Raw genomic sequence first — 16,728 nt, forward strand, 5'->3', positions numbered from 1 at the left:
ATGCATATCTGTCCAGTCATAACAGTCATGTCAGTCCAGTCATTTCAGTCCAGTCATATCAGTCCAGTCATATCAGTCATGTCAGTCCAGTCATGTCAGACATAAGTCATGTCAGTCATATCAGTCATGTCATTACAGTCATGCCAGTCATGTCACTCATTCCAGTTATGTCAGTCATATCAGTCATATTACTTTTGTTCATCATGCCAGTGATGTCATTTCAGTCATGCCAGTCATATCAGTTATGTCAGCCATGCCAGTCATGTCAGTCATGTAATGCCAGGCTTTGCAGACTACATTCATACTTTGAATACACGGGCAGTCATGTTAGGCGTGCAAGGTGTGCAAGGAGTGAATTAACAAAGCATAGTCTCTGGCACCCTCAATCTCTCTCTGTCTGTAATATACAGGCCCAATCATGTATAGACACATGCAGGCCTTCCTATATTGTTCACATAGATGCAGCCCTAGCCAGATGTGCTATTTCTGTGTCTCCCTTTCTGACACACGCAGATGTCATCACACACTATCTGTAGAGCACACACTGGCCAAACCCAAACAGCTTCTTTTCACTTTTAGGTCTAAAGGACCTTTTGGGCTTCCTTTTGCCTATTGAGGTCAAAATATGCCTATTTGTGTGTGAACCCGCCAATCGCCGCTTGCGGCTATATTTAGGGTTCACACACATAGTGTGGGAACCCTATTGTAATTGCTCAGATTTTTCTTCTTTTTCTTCTTATTATTATTTTTCTCCGGATAAAACGCATACTGCAGCCTAGACCGTAAGGCCCAGGGAGACCAAACTTGGCAGTATGGTGTAGTCTGTTTGCGGGACCATGCTAAAGTACAGACACCCACATTGGCCTGATGGTGGCGCTATAGCGCAGCATTTTGCGTTTTGGTCCATATCTCTCACCCCGTAGGTCCTAGAAACAAAATTCCACTTCAGGTGCATTCCTTGGCTCCAGACAAACAAAAAAGCCTCAAGAACCATTAAGCTCCGCCTACTTAGATTTTTTGCTAATTTGCATAATATGCAAAACCTATTTTTTTATACTTGTCCCTGGTTTTTCATCTGATCACCACAATCTTGGTGTCAAAATATTCAGGAGAATCTCATTATCAAGGAATATTAACAAAACTGTGACATTGGTATACAGTCTGGTTGTCACATGTCAATCAATAGCTCTGAGGCGTGGCCAAATTTACTTCAGCAGCTATATCTCAGCAATGCTTTGACCAATCTTCATGCAAATTTATCAGTTGTTAGGACACATGACTCAGAGGTCACAGGTCAAAGCTGGCCACGATGGTCCAATAGGGGGCGCTATAACATGGGAAAAACTGTTTCTCAGAAACCATTAGTCACATCAAGCCAAAACTTTACAGGCATCATCATGGGGTCAAGTGGTATCAAGACACACAATGATGACCTCATCACTCAAAAAACATGGCCGCCATAAGCCAATTAATTTTAATTTTAATTAATTGGCCATTTGACCTACTTACCATAGGTACATACACATGAAACTGACATGGTATGTTCATGTACACACCCTCTAAGACATACTCATGTTAGAAGGGAATTGCACCACTAGGTGGCGCTATACTAGAAAATCCAGAATTTCTCCTACATATTTTCACTTATCAAGAAATGCTTGCACTCATATGATTGTATGCAGAATTCCTAGCAACTTTGTAATTACATGTGCTTTGCAAAAATGTACCACTTTTTCACTATTATCAAATATATATAACTTGTCATTTTCATGCTAGTCCTAGCATTTTAACTCCATCACCTTAAATCACACCTTGTAATACTCAGCAGACTCTGAAATGCTAAGATTAGTGAGAAAATCCTAAGGTTTTGACAAATTAATATTTTTCATATGCATCACAATGCTACCATCATAACACATCAAATTCACAGTTCAATAACTACGCCATAGTATGTCTGATTGTTAAGAAAATTGACAACCACATTCTCATGACCATTGTGGTGCTATGTGCCAATTTTGAGCCAAATCCGTCCACAAACAGCTCTACAGTGAATATTTTCATTTTCCATACTGAGCTGTGCAGGGAGAAGACGAGAACTGCTCAGCCCACACGCACGTGCCATTCTCGCACACGCTGCCCCCCTCCTCCACTCCCCCATCCTTCTAACATTTTACAACCCTTGGGCTCTCCCTCCTCCCTCTCTCTCTTTCACATGCACTCACAAAAACAAAGGCCTCTCTGGCCTATAGGTTTTACATACACACTAATTCTAGCCATTACTACCAATTACCCAGTGAATAATATACAGATATTTAGCTTCTTTTTTTCCACACACCCTCACACATGACTTCCTATATGCTTCATATATACATTTCTCTAGCCATTTCCAACACACTAACTGATATTTAGCTTCATTTTTCCATCCACACTCTCAACTCATGCCCTCTATACATCCTGAAATGACATAAGAGAGGACAGAGATATGTAATTCACATTTCACACACAACCTCTATATAACTGCATGCTTTACTTATCATCAAAGTCTTGTTAGATACACATTCCTAGTGGCCTCCCTACTATGGGCACAACAGTGATAACATGTCAGAGTAGGGATGAGAACATCATGAACAGGCAAAGATAAGAATATTTGTGTTATTTTATTGTATACTAAGCCATCACTCTTTGGTTTGTTTGAGATTCACATGTGACAGATTTTGTCAGCTAAATGAAAAGGGTTAAAGAGTGGGGTTTACATGTGGGGCATTAACAAGAGCTCTCCTGCTGCTATGTTCACAACTTCTGACAAATTCAGCCAAAGGTATATTTATTTGACTAGGCCCCTGGGTCAGTGTATCAGTGCTTTTAACCTAATCTCAGCATTTGATTTAGTTGTATGGTCTGAATCATTTTGCTAATATCTTCCACACTGTATGGCCTAGAAACAAATTTCTACTTCAGCTGTATTCCTTTGCTCAAGCCAACCAAAAAAGCCTCAAGAAGCCCTTACTGCATAAATGAAAAAACACACAAACACACACATACAAAGCTAATCACAGCATTTGATTAACTTCTATGATCTGAATCATTTTGCCATTACATTTTGTTTTGATCTTTTGGGCCTTTATTGCCCCAGTTGAATAATTTTTTGCAAATTACTTTATCTGTCCATTTTTTGGACTGAAGTAGCTTCATATCACTTGTTGGTCTAAAAGACCCTTTGGGCTTTTGTGCCTTTTTTTGTGTGAACCCGCCAATCGCCGCTTGCGGCTATTTAGGGTTCACACACACATAGTGTGGGAACCCTATTGTAATTGCTGGTATTTTTCTTATTTTTCTTATTCTTTTGCCCATTTTTTGACATAAAATGCATCGTGCAGCCTAGACCGTAATGCCTAGAAAACCCAATCTTGGCAAAAAGGTTCAGTTACCTCCAAGGACCAGATTCCCATACAGGGACCCCAAATTGGCCTGATGGTGGCGCTATAGCAGACCATATTGACTTTTTGTCCATATCTCCTACACCGTAGGTCCTAGAACCAAAATTCCAGTTCCTATGCATTCCTTGACTAAATTCAATAGGACAATTAATATACAACCATTAAGCTCCGCCCACTTAGATTTCGAGTTAATTTGCATAATGTGCAAAATCACACACATCTTTGAGCGCGAACTAGTCCCTGGATTTTTCACATACGTGCACATATGTGGTATCAAAACGTTCAGAAGAGTCTGAACTTTAAAATGTATCCAACAAAAATGCTAATTTCTTCACTACCTAGTCAGTATAAGCCAATCAAATCAGGGGGCGTAAATTCAATAGTAAATTTTGCACAAATGGAACTCTAACTTAAGAAAACTTGCATGTAATGAGATGGCACTTCACAGACAGCTTCCGTGTGAGGGTCTGGGGCAGCTCGCAGTGGTTGCCATACCTCACCTGCTAGGGGGCGCTATAACATGCAAAAATTTGCCCCATGCACTCAGATTGGCCGATCCACATGAAACTTGACAGACATCATCTATGGGCCTCTGGAAACCAGGTCCTAAAGCAGACATGCCATACTTCCAAAATGGCTGACGTAATCGGCCAATCAGTGATCGGCACGCGTTTGACAGGCTTACCATTGGTCGATCTGCACGAAACCTCTTGGGTGTGGACAAGTGCACGCCCCCTATGACATAATCCAGCCGGGTGTCGATTGGCCACTGGGGGGCGCTATTGCAAAAAAAGCAAGTGTATCCCCTACATAATTCCACTTGGGAACATGCAATTGGACTCTTTTGATTCCTTGCAGTAGTGCGAACAACTTTCCCATTACATGTCCTATTAAAAAATGCACAGTTTATTTACAGTTAATAATAGTTTGAAATCATCACTTTTCATACTCCTCCTAGGATTTTCATACTATCATGTCAAGCAAAGTCTTATAATACTCTACAGAGTGTGAAATCAAAAAACAATCCAAAGATTTTGGATTTGAGGACACTTATACCTGCTAAATATTTTTTTAATGGACAGCATCGATACATATAATATTCATATTCTTAAAGCTCTTTCATATTTTACCCAATTCTGACCAAAATGCACAAGCCCATTCAGAATCCCATCCTGAACAAATTTGTCAAGTTTCATCTAAATCGGTTATCGTATGGCTCTACAGTGCAGTATTATATACAATGCATAAGAATGCATGTAAAGTCCCTCTGTCACCTTCTCCTTCTCACACGCACGCAAGCTGAAACTCACACTCTCAGTCTCTCTCACACTCTCACCCACATTCCCCCTCCCATCTCTGTGCCCTAAGTAAACATTGCTCTGGCTACCTAGATCTCTCTGTGTCTATTAACCAGGCACACACACATACAGGCACAAGCAGGCCTTCCTATAGCATTCACAATTGACACTTCCCTAGCCATACCCACCCATATCTCAGTGACTAACACATGCTTATACAAACTGATATTTGGCTTCTTTTTTGTCTCTCTCTCACACAAACACAGACACACACACCTTTATACCTATATGTATGTATAGTTTCTATGTATACTTATGTATGTATGTATTAGTATATGTTGTCATAGTTTGAATACATATACTACCACACACACACACACACACACACACACACACACACACACACACACACACACTTCTACCTAAATGTATGTATAGTTTGTATGCATATCTATAGTATATGTATAGTATATGTCAGTCATACCAGTGATGTCAGTCATATCAGACATGCCAGTCCAGTCATGTCAGTTATATCAGTCATGTCAGTGATGCCAGTCATGTTCTGCCAGTCATGTAAGTCATGTCAGTCATATCAGTCATGTCAGTCCAGTCATGTCAGTCAAATCTTCAAATCATTACAGTCATGCCAGTTATGTCAGTCATATCAGTCATGTTAATTTTGTTCGTCATGCCAGTGATGTCATTCCAGTCATGCCAGTCATATCAGTTATGTCAGTAATGCCAGTCATGTCAGTCATGCCAGGCTTTGCAGACTACATTCATACTTTGAATACACAGGCAGTCATGTTAGGCGTGCTACGTGTACAAGGAGTGAATTAACTAAGCATAGTCTCTGGCTCCCTCAATCTCTCTCTGTCAGTAATATACAGGCCCAATCATGTATAGACAAGTGCAGGCCTTCCTATACTGTTCACATAGATGCAGCCATAGCCAGATGTGCTATTTTTGTGTCTCCCTTTCTGACACACACAGATGTCATCACACTCTACATCTGTAGAGCACACACTGGCCAAACCCAAACAGCTTTTTTTTCACTTTTAGGTCTAAAGGACCTTTTGGGCTTCCTTTTGCCTATTGAGGCCAAAATGCCTATTGGTGTGTGAACCCGCCAATCGCCGCTTGCGGCTATATTTCTTATTATTATTCTTCTTCCCATTTTGCTGTCTATAAATGATACTGCAGCCTAAACCGTAAGGCCTAGACACACCAAACTTGCCAAACTTGTTCTCTAGGTCAAAATGACCACACACACTTATAGGGACCCACATCGGCCTGATGGTGGCGCTATAGCACACTATGTGACTTTTTGGCCCATATCTCCCATACCATAAGTCATAGAAACAAAATTCCACTTCCTATGCATTCCTTGGCTCAATTCAATAGGACATTTCATATACAACTATGAAGCTCCGCCTACTTAGATTTTTTGCTAATTTGCATAATATGCAAAACCTACTTTTGCCTACTACTCCTTGGTTTTTCGTCTGATCACCACAGTCTTGGTATCAAACTACTCAGAAGAATCTCATTATCAAAACCCATCGCCAACATTGTGACATTTCCATACAGCCTGGCTGTCACATGTCAATCAATAGCTCTGAGGCGTGGCCAAATTTACTTCAGCAGCTATATCTCAACAATGCTTTGACCAATCTTCATGAAAATATATCAGTTGTTAGGACACATGACTCAGAGGTCACAGGTCAAAGCAGGCCACGATTGTCCAATAGGGGGCGCTATAACATGGGAAAAACTGTTTCTCAGAAACCATTAGTCACATCAAACCAAAACTTTACAGGCATCATCATGGGGTCAAGTGGTATCAAGACACACAATGATGACCTCATCACTCAAAAAACATGGCCGCCATAAGCCAATTAATTTTAATTTTAATTAATTGGCCATTTGACCTACTTACCATAGGTACATACACATGAAACTGACATGGTATGTTCATGTACACACCCTCTAAGACATACCCATGTTGGAAGGGAATTGCACCACTAGGTGGCGCTATACTAAAAAATCCTGAATTTCTCCTAGATATTTTCACTTATCAAGAAATGCTTGCACTCATATGATTGTATGCAGAATTCCTAGCAACTTTCTAATTACATGTGCTTTGCAAAAATGTACCACTTTTTCACTATTATCAAATATATATAACTTGCCATTTTCATACTAGTCCTAGCATTTTAACTCCATCACCTTAAATCACACCTTGTAATACTCAGCAGACTCTGAAATGCTAAGATTAGCGAAAAAATCCTAAGGTTTTGACAAATTAATATTTTTCATATGCATCACAATGCTACCATCATAACACATCAAATTCACAGTTCAATAACTACGCCATAGTATGTCTGATTGTTATGAAAATTGACATCCACATTCACATGACCAGTGTGGTCCTATGTGCCAATTTTGAGCCAAATCCGTCCACAAACAGCTCTACAGTGAATATTTTCATTTTCCATACTCAGCAGTGCAGGGAGAAGTAGAGACACACGCAGGTGCCTTTCTCACACACGCTGCCCCCCCCCCTCCTCCACTCCCCTCACACTCCCCCATGCTTCCAACACTTTATAACCCATGGGCTCTACCTCCCCCCCCTCTCTTTCACATGCACTTACAAAAACACAGGCCTCTGTAGCTTTCACACTGCCCTTGCCATACCTACCCATTTCTCTATGAGTAACCCAGATACAAACACACAAACTGACGTTTAGCTTCTGTTTTTGAAAACACACTCTCTCTCTCTCTCTCTCTCTCTCTCTCTCTCACACACACACACACACACACACACACCTACTTATAGGTTTAACATACACACTGCCCTAGCCATGTATACCCATTACTCTTTGACTAAAACACACACACACACACACACACACACACACACACACACACACACACACACACACACACACACAGATATTTAACTTTTTTCTCCATACACATTCACACACAGGACTACAATTATGCTTCATATACACAGTTCTCTAGCCATTTCCAACACACTAACTGATGTTTAGCTTATTTTTGTCATCCAAAGACACACTAAGATAATCTCAGCAAGTGATTTAGATCTATTATCTGAATTGTTTTGCCATTACAATATTTTGTGACCTTTTGGGCCTTGGTGACTCATAAGCCAGTTAAATGGACACTGATACTTCAGAGCACGCTACATGTATTCAAATCCAAGGTTAATTATTTACTCTAAACAATGCTCATATCCTATATGGCCCATGGGCCCCTGCATATCTTCTTGAGATTCAAGACAATTGACAATGGGTGACTTTATTTGCTTAATCTGATTAATGTCAGAACATACACTACCACACACACACACACACACACACACACACACACACACACACACACACACACACACACACACTTCTACCTAAATGTATGTATAGTTTGTATGCATATTTATAGTATATGTATAGTATATGTCAGTCGTGCCAGCAATGTCAGTCGTATCAGTCATATCAGGCATGCCATGCCAGTCATGTCAGTTATATCAGTCATGTCAGTCATGCCAGTCATGTCAGTCGTGTTCTGCCAGTCATGTAAGTGGTGTCATGCCAATCATTTCAGTCCAGTCATATCAGTCATGTCAGTTCACATTCATACTTTGAATACACGGACAGTCATGTTATGCGTGCTAGGTGTGCAAGGAGTGAATTAACAAAGCATAGTCTCTGGCTCCCTCAATCTCTCTCCGTTGGTAATATACAGGCCCAATCATGTATAGACACAAGCAGGCCTTCCTATATTGTTCACATAGATGCAACCCTAGCCAGATGAGCTATTTCTGTGTCTCCTTTTCTGACACACGCAGATGTCAGTCATGTCAGTCCAGTCATGTCAGACATAAGTCATGTCAGTCATATCAGTCATGTCATGCCAGTCATGTCACTCATATCAGTCATGTCATTACAGTCATGCTAGTCATGTCACTCATTCCAGTCATGCCAGTTGTCAGTCATATCAGTCATGTTATGTTTGTTCATCATGCCAGTGAAGTCATTCCATCATGCCAGTTATATCAGTTATGTCAGCATGTGATTTACTTCTGATCTGAATCATTTTGCCTATTTTTTGGACTTTTTTGCCTTTTCGTGTGTGAACCCGCAATTGCCGCTTGCGGCTATATTTAGGGTTCACACACATAGTGTGGGAACCCTATTGTAATTGCTGGTATTTTTCTTTCTTCTTCTTCTTATTATTATTCTTTTGCCCATTTTGCTGTCTAAAAATGATACTGCAGCCTAAACCGTAAGGCCTAGACACACCAAACTTGCCAAACTTGTTCTCTAGGTCAAAAGGACCACACTCACTTATAGGGACCCACATCGGCCTGATGGTGGCGCTATAGCACACTATGTGACTTTTTGGCCCATATCTTCCATACCATAAGTCATAGAAACAAAATTCCACTTCCTATGCATTCCTTGGCTCAATTCAATAGGACATTTCATATACAACTATGAAGCTCCGCCTACTTAGATTTTTTGCTAATTTGCATAATATGCAAAACCTACTTTTGTCTACTACTCCTTGGTTTTTCATATGATCACCACAATCTTGGTATCAAACTACTCAGAAGAATCTCATTATCAAAACCTATCGACAACATTGTGACATTTCCATACAGCCTGGTTGTCACATGTCAATCAATAGCTCTGAGGCGTGGCCAAATTTACTTCAGCAGCTATATCTCAGCAATGCTTTGACCAATCTTCATGAAAACTTATCAGTTGTTAGGACACATGACTCAGAGGTCACAGGTCAAAGCTGGCCACGATTGTCCAATAGGGGGCGCTATAACTTGGGAAAAACTGTTTCTCAGAAACTATTAGTCACATCAAGCCAAAACTTTACAGGCATCATCATGGGGTCAAGTGGTATCAAGACACACAATGATGACCTCATCACTCAAAAAACATGGCCGCCATAAGCCAATTAATTTTAATTTGAATTAATTGGCCATTTGACAGACTTACCATAGGTACATACACATGAAACTGACATGGTATGTTCATGTACACACCCTCTAAGACATACTCATGTTGGAAGGGAATTGCACCACTAGGTGGCGCTATACTAGAAAATCCTGAATTTCTCCTACATATTTTCACTTATCAAGAAATGCTTGCACTCATATGATTGTATGCAGAATTCCTAGCAACTTTGTAATTACATGTGCTTTGCAAAAATGTACCACTTTTTCACTATTATCAAATATATATAACTTGTCATTTTCATACTAGTCCTAGCATTTTAACTCCATCACCTTAAATCACACCTTGTAATACTCAGCAGACTCTGAAATGCTAAGATTAGCGAAAAAATCCTAAGGTTTTGACAAATTAATATTTTTCATATGCATCACAATGCTACCATCATAACACATCAAATTCACAGTTCAATAACTACGCCATAGTATGTCTGATTGTTATGGAAATTGAAATCCACATTCACATGACCATTGGGGTGCGATGTGCCAATTTTGAGCCAAATCCGTCCACAAACAGCTCTACAGTGAATATTTTCATTTTCCATACAAAGCAGTGGAGGGAGGCATACACAGCTGCTAAGCCACACACGCACGTGCCTTTCTCACACACTCTGCCCCCCCCTCCTCCACTCCCCTCACACTCCCCCTTGCTTCCAACACTTTACAACCCATGGGCTCTACCTCCCCCCCCCCCTCTCTTTCACATGCACTTACAAAAACACAGGCCTCTGTAGCTTTCACACTGCCCTTGCCATACCTACCCATTTCGCTATGAGTAACCCAGATACAAACACACAAACTGACGTTTAGCTTCTGTTTTTGAAAACACACTCTCTCTCTCTCTCTCACACACACACACACACACACACCTACTTATAGGTTTAACATACACACTGCCCTAGCCATGTATACCCATTACTCTTTGACTAAAACACACACACACACACACACACACACACACACACACACACACACACACACACACACACACACACACACTTCTACCTAAATGTATGTATAGTTTGTATGCATATTTATAGTATATGTATAGTATATGTCATTCATGCCAGCAATGTCAGTCGTACCAGTCATATCAGGCATGCCATGCCAGTCATTTCGGTCCAGTCATATCAGTCATATCAGTCATGTCAGTCATATAAGTCAAATAATCAAATCATTACAGTCATGCCAGTTATGTCAGTCATATCAGTCATGTTAGTCCACATTCATACTTTGAATACACGGACAGTCATGTTAGGCATGCAAGGTGTGCAAGGAGTGAATTAACAAAGCATAGTCTCAGGCTCCCTCAATCTCTCTCTGTCGGTAATATACAGGCCCAATTATGTATAGACACATGCAGGCCTTCCTATATTGTTCACATAGATGCAGCCCTAGCCAGATGTGCTATTTCTGTGTCTCCTTTTCTGACACAAGCAGATGTCAGTCCAGTCATGTCAGACATAAGTCGTGTCAGTCATATCAGTCATGTCATGCCAGTCATGTCACTCATATCAGTCATGTCATTACAGTCATGCTAGTCATGTCACTCATTCCAGTCATGCCAGTTGTCAGTCATATCAGTCATGTTATTTTTGTTCATCATGCCAGTGAAGTCATTCCAGTCATATCAGTTATGTCAGTCATGCCAGTCATGTCAGTCATGTTATGGCAGGTTTTGCAGACTACGTTCATACTTTGAATACACGGACAGTCATGTTAGGCGTGCAAGGTGTGCAAGGAGTGAATTAACAAAGCATAGTCTCTGGCTCCCTCAATCTCTCTCTGTCGGTAATATACAGGCCCAATCATGTATAGACACATGCAGGCCTTCCTATATTGTTCACATAAATGCAGCCCTAGCCAGATGTGCTATTTCTGTGTCTCCTTTTCTGACTCACGCAGATGTCAGTCCAGTCATGTCAGACATAAGTCATATCAGTCATGTCATTACAGTCATGCCAGTCATGTCACTCATTCCAGTCATGCCAGTTGTCAGTCATATCAGTCATGTTATTTTTGTTCATCATGCCAGTGAAGTCATTCCAGTCATATCAGTTATGTCAGTCATGCCAGTCATGTCAGTCATGTCAGTCATGTTATGGCAGGCTTTGCAGACTACGTTCATACTTTGAATACACGGACAGTCATGTTAGGCGTGCAAGGTGTGCAAGGAGTGAATTAACAAAGCATAGTCTCTGGCTCCCTGAATCTCTCTCTGTCGGTAATATACAGGCCCAATCATGTATAGACACATGCAGGCCTTCCTATATTGTTCACATAAATGCAGCCCTAGCCAGATGTGCTATTTCTGTGTCTCCCTTTCTGACACACGCAGATGTCATCACAAACTATCTGTAGAGTACACACTGGCCAAACCCAAACAGCTTCTTTTCACTTTTATTTTCCAATATCTTTCACACTGTAGGGCCTAGAAACAAAATACTACTTATATTGTATTCCTTGGCTCAAGCCAAGATGTACTGCTTAAATCAAAAAACACACAAACACACATACACACAAAGCTACTCACAGCATGTGACTTACTTCTGATCTGAATCATTTTGCCAATTTTTTGGGCTTTTTTGCCTTTTTCGTGTGTGAACCCGCAATTGCCGCTTGCGGCTATATTTCTTATTATTATTATTCTTTTGCCCATTTTGCTGTCTATAAATGATACTGCAGCCTAAACCGTAAGGCCTAGACACACCAAACTTGCCAAACTTGTTCTCTAGGTCAAAAGGACCACACTCACTTATAGGGACCCACATCGGCCTGATGGTGGCGCTATAGCACACTATGTGACATTTTGGCCCATATCTCCCATACCATAAGTCATAGAAACAAAATTCCACTTCCTATGCATTCCTTGGCTCAATTCAATAGGACATTTCATATACAACTATGAAGCTCCGCCTACTTAGATTTTTTGCTAATTTGCATAATATGCAAAACCTACTTTTGCCTACTACTCCTTGGTTTTTCATCTGATCACCACAATCTTGGTATCAAACTACTCAGAAGAATCTCATTATCAAAACCTATCGCCAACATTGTGACATTTCCATACAGCCTGGCTGTCACATGTCAATCAATAGCTCTGAGGCGTGGCCAAATTTACTTCAGCAGCTATATCTCAACAATGCTTTGACCAATCTTCATGAAAATTTATCAGTTGTTAGGACACATGACTCGGAGGTCACAGGTCAAAGCAGGCCACGATTGTCCAATAGGGGGCGCTATAACATGGGAAAAACTGTTTCTCAAAAACCATTAGTCACATCAAGCCAAAACTTTACAGGCATCATCATGGGGTCAAGTGGTATCAAGACACACAATGATGACCTCATCACTCAAAAAACATGGCCGCCATAAGCCAATTAATTTTAATTTTAATTAATTGGCCATTTGACCTACTTACCATAGGTACATACACATGAAACTGACATGGTATGTTCATGTACACACCCTCTAAGACATACCCATGTTGGAAGGGAATTGCACCACTAGGTGGCGCTATACTAGAAAATCCAGAATTTCTCCTACATATTTTCACTTATCAAGTAATGCTTGCACTCATATGATTGTATGCAGAATTCCTAGCAACTTTGTAATTACATGTGCTTTGCAAAAATGTACCACTTTTTCACTATTATCAAATATATATAACTTGCCATTTTCATACTAGTCCTAGCATTTTAACTCCATCACCTTAAATCACACCTTGTAATACTCAGCAGACTCTGAAATGCTAAGATTAGCGAAAAAATCCTAAGTTTTTGACAAATTAATATTTTTCATATGCATCACAATGCTACCATCATAACACATCAAATTCCCAGTTCAATAACTACGCCATAGTATGTCTGATTGTTATGGAAATTGAAATCCACATTCACATGACCATTGTGGTGCGATGTGCCAATTTTGAGCCAAATCCGTCCACAAACAGCTCTACAGTGAATATTTTCATTTTCCATACAAAGCAGTGGAGGGAGGCATACACAGCTGCTAAGCCACACACGCACGTGCCTTTCTCACACACTCTGCCCCCCCCTCCTCCACTCCCCTCACACTCCCCCATGCTTCCAACACTTTACAACCCATGGGCTCTACCTCCCCCCCTCTCTTTCACATGCACTTACAAAAACACAGGCCTCTGTAGCTTTCACACTGCCCTTGCCATACCTACCCATTTCTCTATGAGTAACCCAGATACAAACACACAAACTGACGTTTAGCTTCTGTTTTTGAAAACACACTCTCTCTCTCTCTCACACACACACACACACACACACACACACACACACACACACACACACACACCTACTTATAGGTTTAACATACACACTGCCCTAGCCATGTATACCCATTACTCTTTGACTAAAACACACACACACACACACACACACACACACACACACACACACACACACACACACACACACACTTCTACCTAAATGTATGTATAGTTTGTATGCATATTTATAGTATATGTATAGTATATGTCAGTCATGCCAGCAATGTCAGTCGTATCAGTCATATCAGGCATGCCATGCCAGTCATTTCAGTCCAGTCATATCAGTCATGTCAGTCATATAAGTCAAATAATCAAATCATTACAGTCATGCCAGTTATGTCAGTCAAATCAGTCATGTTAGTCCACATTCATACTTTGAATACACGGACAGTCATGTTAGGCATGCAAGGTGTGCAAGGAGTGAATTAACAAAGCATAGTCTCTGGCTCCCTCAATCTCTCTCTGTCAGTAATATACAGGCCCAATTATGTATAGACACATGCAGGCCTTCCTATACTGTTCACATAGATGCAGCCCTAGCCAGATGTGCTATTTCTGTGTCTCATTTTCTGACACAAGCAGATGTCAGTCATGTCAGTCCAGTCATGTCAGACATAAGTCGTGTCAGTCATATCAGTCATGTCATGCCAGTCATGTCACTCATATCAGTCATGCTAGTCATGTCACTCATTCCAGTCATGCCAGTTGTCAGTCATATCAGTCATGTTATTTTTGTTCATCATGCCAGTGAAGTCATTCCAGTCATATCAGTTATGTCAGTCATGCCAGTCATGTCAGTCATGTTATGGCAGGCTTTGCAGACTACGTTCATACTTTGAATACACGGACAGTCATGTTAGGCGTGCAAGGAGTGAATTAACAAAGCATAGTCTCTGGCTCCCTGAATCTCTGTCGGTAATATACAGGCCCAATCATGTATAGACACCTGCAGGCCTTCCTATATTGTTCACATAGATGCAGCCCTAGCCAGATGTGCTATTTCTGTGTCTCCCTTTCTGACACACGCAGATGTCATCACAAACTATCTGTAGAGTACACACTGGCCAAACCCAAACAGCTTCTTTTCACTTTTATTTTCCAATATCTTTCACACTGTAGGGCCTAGAAACAAAATTCTACTTCTATTGTATTCCTTGGCTCAAGCCAAGATGTACTGCTTACATCAAAAAACATACAAACACACATACACACAATGCTAATCACAGCATGTGATTTACTTCTGATCTGAATCATTTTGCCAATTTTTTGGGCTTTTTTGAATTTTCGTGTGTGAACCCGCAATTGCCGCTTGTTTACAATTAAAATTGTAATTTTCTTGCAACCTTTCAGTTTAAAAGGCATAGGTCACCATGGCTATTATATAACACCCCCCCCCCCCCCCCCTCCCTCCCCCCCTTTCCCCAGGCGGTTCTGAATAACTCTGTCCACATGGAGAAGGCTTACGCCTACACGTTCCTGCACCCCTGGCTGGGTACCGGGCTCCTGACCAGGTACAAGGACCCGTCCCCTTCCTCAAACACACACACTCTGAACCACAGTCTTTCACAGGAACACAGGAGTGGACCACCATGCAGCTGTGTTTGTCCTACCACAAATCGCAGACAAAACCGGATGGCACTTTTGTACAATAATGGGGAATTCTTTTGTTATTCCTGCTTGTTTTGATTACCCTAGTGGTAGTGGTTTTAGTTTTCTTTTATATTTTATGATTTTTACAGTTTTTAATTAGTTCATCTCACTGGTTGTTACATGACCTGCTATGTTCTCCTCTTTATCACTCTTTCCCCCTCCATCTCTTTCGTTCACTCTTCCTCTCTTCTTCTCCATCTCTCTCTCTCCGTCAGCACGGGGGAGAAATGGCGGCGCAGGCGGAAGCTACTGACCCCCACCTTCCACTTCTCCATCCTGACGGACTTCCTGGAGGTGATGAACGAGCAGGCGGAGGTGCTGGTGGAGAAGTTGGAGAAGCAGGTGGGCACCGGCCCCTTCAACTGTTTCAGCTACATCACCCTCTGCGCCCTCGACATCATCTGTGGTAGGACTGTGTGTGTGTGTGTGTGTGTGTGTGTGTGTGTGTGTGTGTGTGTGTGTGTGTGTTGTGTGTGTGTTTGTGTGTGTGTTTCCATAGACACGCTGTTCTTCCTGGATGTACTGTTCCTTCTTGAACTACTCCCTGTTCTGATCAGTCTGCTCTGCTGTGTTATAGAAACAGCCATGGGGAAGAAGATCTATGCCCAGAGTAACTATGACTCGGAGTATGTACGCAGTGTGTATCGGTACGTAACTATGACTCGGAGTATGTACGCAGTGTGTATTGGTACGTAACTATGACTCGGAGTATGTACGCAGTGTGTATCGGTACGTAACTATGACTCGGAGTATGTACGCAGTGTGTATCGGTACGTAACTATGACTCGGAGTATGTACGCAGTGTGTATCGGTACGTAACTATGACTCGGAGTATGTGCGCAGTGTGTATCGGTGCGTAACTATGAATCGGAGTATGTACGCAGTGTGTATCGGTACGTAACTATGACTCGGAGTATGTACGCAGTGTGTATCGGTACGTAACTATGACTCGGAGTATGTACGCAGTGTGTATCGGTACGTAACTATGACTCG

The 16,728-nt window shown here is 41.3% G+C and overlaps 1 protein-coding gene across 1 annotated transcript in view; it reads left to right on the plus strand.

The window, feature by feature from the left end:
• LOC143521501 (cytochrome P450 4V2-like) overlaps positions 1 to 16,728 on the plus strand; it is a 34,927-nt gene that overhangs the window by 12,459 nt on the left and 5,740 nt on the right. Inside the window, exons 4-6 of the mRNA XM_077014413.1 lie at positions 15,511 to 15,596; positions 15,951 to 16,141; positions 16,313 to 16,382. Coding sequence (XP_076870528.1) covers positions 15,511 to 15,596; positions 15,951 to 16,141; positions 16,313 to 16,382 — 347 coding nt within the window. The remainder of the gene's footprint in view (positions 1 to 15,510; positions 15,597 to 15,950; positions 16,142 to 16,312; positions 16,383 to 16,728) is intronic.

The sequence above is a fragment of the Brachyhypopomus gauderio genome, chromosome 1 (genome assembly GCF_052324685.1).
Source record: "Brachyhypopomus gauderio isolate BG-103 chromosome 1, BGAUD_0.2, whole genome shotgun sequence".
Lineage (NCBI taxonomy): Eukaryota > Metazoa > Chordata > Actinopteri > Gymnotiformes > Hypopomidae > Brachyhypopomus > Brachyhypopomus gauderio.